The 7762-nt window shown below is 44.7% G+C and overlaps 1 protein-coding gene and 1 pseudogene across 2 annotated transcripts in view; both read left to right on the top strand.

Moving 5' to 3' along the window:
- Positions 1–1984, top strand: part of Apaf1 (apoptotic peptidase activating factor 1) — a 108753-nt gene extending 106769 nt beyond the window's left edge. For both annotated transcript variants that reach the window (XM_023716643.1, XM_004623815.2), the window contains exon 27: positions 1295–1984. In XM_023716643.1, coding sequence (XP_023572411.1) covers positions 1295–1441 — 147 coding nt within the window. In that variant the 3' untranslated portion in view covers positions 1442–1984. The remainder of the gene's footprint in view (positions 1–1294) is intronic.
- A 2579-nt stretch (positions 1985–4563) lies between these two features.
- LOC101586023 lies at positions 4564–5780 on the top strand (annotated as a pseudogene).
- The last annotated feature ends 1982 nt before the right edge of the window (positions 5781–7762 follow it).

A 7762-nucleotide genomic window follows, 5' to 3' on the forward strand; every position in this document is an offset into this window, starting at 1 on the left:
ATTAATTAAAAAAAAAAAATGAAGCCAGTTAAAGTGTTAGAAGGAGCCATGACTGGATTTACACAATTTCAGGAGAACCTGGAAGTGAGGCTGTGGCAGAGCCCTTCATGCTGTTGAGGCAGTCTCTTAACAGCGGAAGGCAGTGACAGCCGCACGTGTAGTCAGGATGGCTAAGTGCCGACCAGGCTGCATGAACCTTCTGGCTTGAATACCAGCACGGTTAAGCTGACCTTGCTGTAGATAGACCCGCATCCACCCAGAATGGTATGGAGACCATCCAGGTGCGCAGAGTAAATTAAAAGTAAAAGGAACAGGTGCTAAAGTGGCCAAGGAATTAGCCTTTTTGAGTCTGTTTGCTTCAGAATTTAGTCTGTATTGCCTATGAGGTAAAGTAGGTATCAGATAGCTAAAAAGTTCTCAACTTTCAAAATTATTCCTGCTAAGTGTAGAACAATACAGCTTAGCTTTTATGTGAGTTTGCCCCAAAGCATGCACTGTAGGATGACAGAGTTCATGTTGATTCCCACACCCAAAAGCAGTGTGACGAAGGCAAGGCACACCTTAGATGTTGTCCTGGACTTTAGGACAGATTGTGGTGTTCAAGGCTGGCTCACCACTCATTAACTTTGGGACTTTGCACAAGATTCCTTCGTCTCTCTATGCCTCAGTTTTCTCATCTGTAAAATGGGGTCATAAGACTAGCTCATTACAGAGGTTTTCTGTTAACCCCTAAGCCCCTCACCTACACAGCATCCTCCACTCTCAGCCTCCACCCAAAATGGATGTTTGTGACAGCAGCTGAACCTGCTCGGAGCACACTTACCACCAGAGTCCGCAGTCTGCATCACCTTTTCTGCTCAGTGTTGTGCAGTATGTGAGTTTGGACAAATCACCAATATTTCTCATTACAGCATCAGCCCGTGGGCTCATTGCTCTGAACATGTTAGGATCAACAGCTCTTCTGGAGCGTACCGGGATCGAGCTTGGGACCTTGCTCTTGCCAGGCCGGCGCTTAGGCTGCTGAGCTATCTCCCCAGCCCTATTGCCTGATGGTTAGAAAGTCCTTATTGAACCAGTGGCTGGGGTAGAGTGTGCAGGTACAGGGGTCTGCTTTTACAGCAGGAAGGAATGTCCTCCAGCCCATTTAGGTAGAGCGCCTGGGTCAGGAGCCAGGCAGAGTCCATGTCCACCGTGCGTGCGAGGAGGGGAGTGGAGCTGGCGGCAGAGGGCTGCTTGCAGTGTGGATGGCAGCAGCGTGGCCGCCGCCTCACAGGACTCTCGCTTTCCTCTGCAGTGGTGGGACGTCGTCACTGGGGAGTCTGTGCAGACCTTCTACACCAACGGAACCAACCTCAAGAAGATGTACGCGTCCCCTGACTTCAGCACCTTCGTGACTGTTGACAACCTCGGTATTTTGTACATTTTACAGATTTTAGAGTGAGGAGGTTAGGCATGAATGTAAGTTGAATTCTTTTAATTTTGGAAGTTGGAAAAAAATTACAGTGAAATTCTTACCAATTTTTTGTAAAGCTGTGAATTGTTTTGCAGTGTTGTATTCATTGCCAAAGCATTTGTGTTTGGCTGAATGAGAATGATGGAGCTTTTCCCCCAAATGAACACCTTTAATCTTATTTTTCATTGTCATCATCATTCTTAATAATTCATCCTTAAGCTGCAGATGAAAATGTAAATATGCACCTTGTTAAGCTGTTGGTAAAATTCTCTTGGTGCATTCAGACTGCTTGACATAATTAGAGAATAAGTTGAAGGAAGCCTGTATTTTACTGTGGTCATTATGCAGGCGGTGCCTCAGGGCGACCGTGTCCTGTGTACTGAACTGCGCACAGCCCAGGGCTGTGGGGTTCTCCCAAATACAGTCTGGAGCTTATTTGCACTCTTTACATTTGCTTAGAAACCATCATGTTTGTGTGTTCAGTCTGCAGCATTTCCTTTAATTAACTGAATATGTGAGCGGTGGATTTAGGTTACGTGGTGGTGACTTCCTGGGTCTGCCTTTTCCTCACTGTTGCCTGGGGCAGCTGTGCCACGTCAGTGTTTGGGTCGGTGCTAGCCTGCTTGCTGACTTTCTGTTTCTCACTTGTGTTGTAATTGTCACTTTTTTCTTTGTAAAGCAGTTGCTGCATGATTAAATGTTAGTAAATCAATAATTAGGGAAGGGCCAATTTTCATAAGTTTTAGTACATTTCTAAGAAATGTGACCTAGTCATGAGTTTCTTCTAATTCCATTTACTTTTTTTTTAGTCTTTTTGAGACAGGGTCTCTCTGTGCAGTTCAGGCTGGCCTTGAGCTCACTGTAGCCCAGGCTGGGCTCAAATTGCAACAATCCTCCTGCCTCAGCCTCCTGAGTGCTGGGCTTACAGGCTCCATTTACACTTAAGTAGATAGTATTGTCAGTGCTGTTCTCTCAGTGAATCAGTGAATTTCAAGAGCATTACCTGATTGCTGGGCAGTCCCAGGAGAGTTACTGTGACTCTGGAACAGTGTCAGCTTTTGTCTTCCAGCCTGCATCTTCCCACTTGCTCCTCCTCCTGCTCCCTTCCTTCACCCTTTTCCCTAGTTCACTGTTTTTCCTGCCCACGGAGCACCTGTAGCTTTTTGTGGAGCTAGGCTCCCACTTGTTGCCTGGCCTGGCCCTGACCTCCTAGGCTCCCATGAGTCCCCTGGCTCCGCAGCGCGCCAGAGAGCTGGGCGTGGTTGCCTGGCTGTGCTCGGACCTCCCGAGCACCAGGAGCTGGCTCTTTTCCTACCTTCCGAGTAGGAAGCTTAGCTGTAAACATTTTCTCTGAACTGTATTATTAAGGAGAATGGGATAATTGATATGGTGTAATTATAAAAGCAATCAGATTTTAGAGATTTTTGTTTCTGCAATAGGAACTAGTAAGTCAAGTGAGTATTAGTACTAGTAGTACAGAGGCATCATGCCGCTTCTGTGGTTGGGGCATAGCAGCACAGGCAGTGTTGCAGGGGAGAGGAGCCTGCCCAGGTGCGTTCCAGGTTAGATTTTCCTGTGGAGCATCAGCAAGAACATAAATACAGTGAATAAAATATTTTACGTTATTAAGGAATCTTATTTGTGATAGGTTAACACATTGGTTTACAAGCTTACTGTGATTTAAACAAATAGGTTAAGTAGAACCTTAATTTTATAAAAATAAATTTTATGGGGCCAGGGAGATGGCTCAGTGGAATAAGCGCTTCCCTGGCAAGCACAAGGGCCTGAGTTCAATACCTGGTTCCGCTAAAAAAAAAAAAAAAAGTTTTATGTTTTCCTTAGAATACTCAAATCATAACTTGATTTTCATATATTTAAGAGTATATTGCCCAGAATATAAAATAGTGACTTAAATGTCACTTGACTGTTGAGTGTAATTACAAACATCAACCTTTTAAAAGTCTTGACCAGCCTTTCTCTTAGACTTCAAAGGGAAAATGGGAAGAAAGATCAGGTGGAGTGAGAACCGGGGCACCCACAGCTTTCATGCAGCTCGTGGAGTTGGCCGAGAGAGGGTGTTTTGCAGCTGGCAAATGAACATTAAGCATTTTCCCTGCTTTTTTCTTTTTTACATTGAACTTTGTATATGTAAAGATGTTTTTACATAGTATGTGTCTTGTATGTTTTGAAAACTTTTGTATTTATCATTTATGTGATTTTTTTTTTTTTTTTTTTTTGCCTTGGAATACATTTTAAAATGTGAATTTAAAAAAATTTATAAAAATAAAATTCCTGAAAGTTTTTGAGAACCATTTGTGAGGTGTTTCATCTCTTTGATTTCATTTTTATCTGTTGATTAGACGCCTGCAGCGGATGGTGTGAGCTTGTCCAGCAGCTTTGCTGTCCCTGCTGCACCAGCCGTGTAAATTCTGCCAGAATCTTCCAGTGTCTCCAGGTGTGGGAGGGCTGCGCCTGCTGCCGGCTGCCCTGGCCTGGAGAGAATCCTCCAAAGAGAAGGGATTCTCTACTCATGCTTTTCTCTTATTCCTTCAATGCACATTGAGATCCACTGTGTACCTGGCACTGGTGAGGTACTGGGAATACAGGAATGAGCAAAGCAAGATACTTCTTTTCTGTAAAGCTGGGGACAAGGGAGATTGACAGAAGGTTAATTGGGAGGATCTGTGTTGTAGGAGGTGTAGATGGGAGGCGCGGGGAGAGGGGAGTTGGGTGGTGCTGGGCACAGCCTCCTATACTACTGTAAGGCCTTTAGTGCAGACTGAGATGGGCTATCAGGTAGGGGTGTGGGTGGTGGAGTAGCCTGAATTAAGCCCTGACTCATTTGAGGGGCGCAGGCTGGGATGGGTGCAGGGATCTGGGCTAAGTGAAGACAGGTAGGTTTTGCTGTACTCTGAAGACGACCAAGTGGCCTTGCTGCGGAAGTGGGTAAAGGCTGTGAGGGGAGAGTTGCCCCACAAAGAGCCGTATGCGGTGGGGGGAGGGGGCCTGGAGGGAGTTAGGTCATAGCATGGGTCCACCTGGAAGGGGGACTGGGCCCCAGCCCCTTCTTTCTTTTGCATCTTGTCTGCCTGCAGTAGCCTCCTCCGGCCATGGTAGCCTCCTCTAGCCATGCACCTGTGCGGTGGACTGTGCCTCGCCCACCCACACTGACAATGCCAAGTGAGCATGGACCCAAACTTTGGAAACCGTGAGCCACAGTAAGCCCTGTAGAGGGCTTACAGCAGGTATTTGTTACAGCAACAGGTGCTCATTAACTTAAGGTAAGCACAGTGTCCAAGCGTGGGTTGGACATCTGGAAGAATACATAGAGCCGCCTTCATTGGGATGCAGAAGCCGGATTACAGCAGCTGCGGGCCCTGGTGAGCCTGCCACATGTTGGATATCCATCTGGGGGCTGGGTAGGCACGGGAGAGGAAGGGCAAGGCTGTGCTGGACAGCAATCTGAGCTGGTCAGTCAGTGGGTGGAGGGTATGCAAAGGACTGAAGGAAGATATGGGTTGACACAGAAGAGGCAGAGGCCCACGGCTGAGTCCTGAGCTGTGTTCGGAGCCACAGTGCAGTGTGTAGTGTGGTGAGCATGGCAGGTGTCGGGCCCTTCACTCTTCTTTTTTTTTTAAATAATTTTATTGAGAGTAGGTCAAGATGCGGCCTCCTGGGCTCTGTCCCTAACCGCATCGGTGCTGAGAGTGCTTGTTCCCTGGCGGAGGGGCAGGGTCCTCGAGGCATCAGTGGCGCAGCAGGCACGTCAGGGAGCATCGTCCTCCAGCCCTGAGGCTGGCGAAGGGCAGATCTGCCTCATGGACAGCTGCGTCCAGAGGCTTCTGGAAATCACCGAAGGGTCAGAGTTCCTCTGGCTGCAGGTGGAGGGAGGTGGATGCTCTGGGTTCCAATACAAATTTTCCCTGGATACCATTATCCACGTGGACGACAGGGTATTTGAACAGGGTGGGGTGAGAGTGGTGGTTGATAGCCTGATAGCCTGGCCTTCGTGAAAGGCGCCCAGGGGTGGACTTCAGCCAAGAGCTGATCGGAAGCTCCTTCCAGGTGTTGAACAATCCTCAAGCACAACAAGGCTGCTCCTGTGGGTCATCCTTCTCTATAAAACTCTGACAAGATGACAGGGCACCCTGAGATTGTCAGCAGCTGCACTAAGCTGAGAAACCCAGCATTAGTAGAATTCTAGAAGTTTCTAATCATATCCTTCTCTCAGTATTATTTTCCTTAATTTAGGAGTGTGTGAAGCTTTCACACTTGGCCAGAATCACCTTCCTCCATCTGCCCTCCATATGATGCTAAGGCCAAGCTTCCAAATGTTACCTCGGGTTTAATTACTGGTTGAAACCCAATACAGTCAGGCGTGGTGGCACACACTTGTAATCCTAACACTTGGGAGGCTGAGGCAGGAAGATTGTTGCTAGTTCAAGGCCAGCCTGGGCTACATGGTGAGTGTAGGACCAGCCTGAACTACATAGCAAGACAGTATCTGGAAAACAAAAACCCCTAATATGTACAAAGCCTTAAAGCCTCCAGATTTGGAGTGACTTCTTCGGCCTTCAAAATTGCTTGTACATATTTGTATAATGATGTATAAAAACCTCATTTTAAAAAGGTTCTTGGGGCCGGGGAGATAGTTCAGTAGAATAAGCGCTTGCCTGGTAAGCGCAAGGGCCTGAGTTCAATCCCCGGTTCTACGAAAAAAAAAAAAAAGATTCTTATTGTTTTTTAAGTCACAATCACAGATTAGGTAGGTTGAGCATGGTTCGTAGGCCAGAACAGATGAAAAAGACAAATGAAATGTAGTCTTTTACATTTTACACATCTTGAATGTGTTACTGACTTTCTTGTTTTCTAACCTCATAGTAGGCAGATACCATACTTATCGTACTTGTCAGTCTTCTAGGACTCATGAAACCAGGAGTCTATCCACCAGAAGTCTTGGACCAAACCACTGCTGCTACCTGAATTACTTGAAAAATAGCTTCTCTGTGCCCAGGATATGTTGCTTCACCCATCTTGTGGAAAGTGCTTTGGTCTTACCCAGAGCCAGAAGTAGTTGCTTCACTATTGTAGATAATAGGTAATGATCTCTTGGGTTACCAGATGAAATGCAGGATGCCAAGTTGTAGTTGAATTTCAGAAAAACAGTAAACTTTTAAGTATAAGTATTTTTTTAATCTGTCTAATATATATTATGTCTCATCACAAAAAAATAATTTTATTGAGAAACAAATATCAACAAGACAGTTTCACAACCGATTACTGGCATTTTCAGCAATTACTACATTGCATATTGTTGTCTTAGTGGTTATCCATTGTACAAGATGCAGACTTGATATCCAGTCTCAAACACTATTACAACAAACCTCTTTATTCATTGAATTAAGAGAGTGGAACTGTATATCTATCTTAACTATTTTGAGTATACAGATATAAAAGGGTCGTTCATTTCTATCCCACTTTTCCAGTTAGTTTTGTCCGAGAAGGGCATTCCTTTGCATTTAAATATTGTAGGTGCTTGAATTCAGCAGAATCGCCCAATAGAGTCCAATAGTCCATAACAGTAGTGGGTTTTCCGTAAGACTGGCAATGTCCAAAGTTGTTGACTTGAGCTTTTTACAGCTCAGCATATTAATGTGGCTTTACTTTTTATACTTCATTTTCATACTTTTCTGCTGGATGGTTATGACCAAGATAAAGCAAGACCTATATAACAAGAAATGTAACTTTTGTGTCTGATAAGGTCAGTGACATCCCCTCAGGATTTACCCTGAAAGCCTATACCACCATGTGGATGAGTCACGGCCATTTCTTGACCAATTTGCTCTCTGTGAAAGCCTGAGAGAAGGTTTTCTCTCCACGTGACTCTCCTTAAACACACTCTACATCGTCAATCACAAATCGATGATTATAGCAGGTATTTGTTACAGCAACAGGTGCTTTTTTTTTTTTCCATAATTTTACTGAGAAACAAATAGCAATGAGACAGTTTCAAACCAGATTGGTAGGACAGGTTCAATAAATAACACATTGCATACATTTTTCCTAGTGGTTAATTGCTGTACAAGATGCAGACATGATATCCTATTTACAAACACTATTAGAACAAATGCCTCTATTCATTAAGAGAATGTAACTATATATCTATCCTAAGCATTTTGAATACACAGATACAAAATGAACATTCATCTCTATCCCCTTTTCTTGTTTAGTTCTGTTATTTGAATATTATAGGTATGTTAACTCAGCAAAATATTCTAAAACAGTCCAGTAGCCCATAATAGTATTGGG

Source organism: Octodon degus, unplaced genomic scaffold (assembly GCF_000260255.1).
Source record: "Octodon degus isolate 3935 unplaced genomic scaffold, OctDeg1.0 scaffold00004, whole genome shotgun sequence".
Classification (NCBI taxonomy): domain Eukaryota; kingdom Metazoa; phylum Chordata; class Mammalia; order Rodentia; family Octodontidae; genus Octodon; species Octodon degus.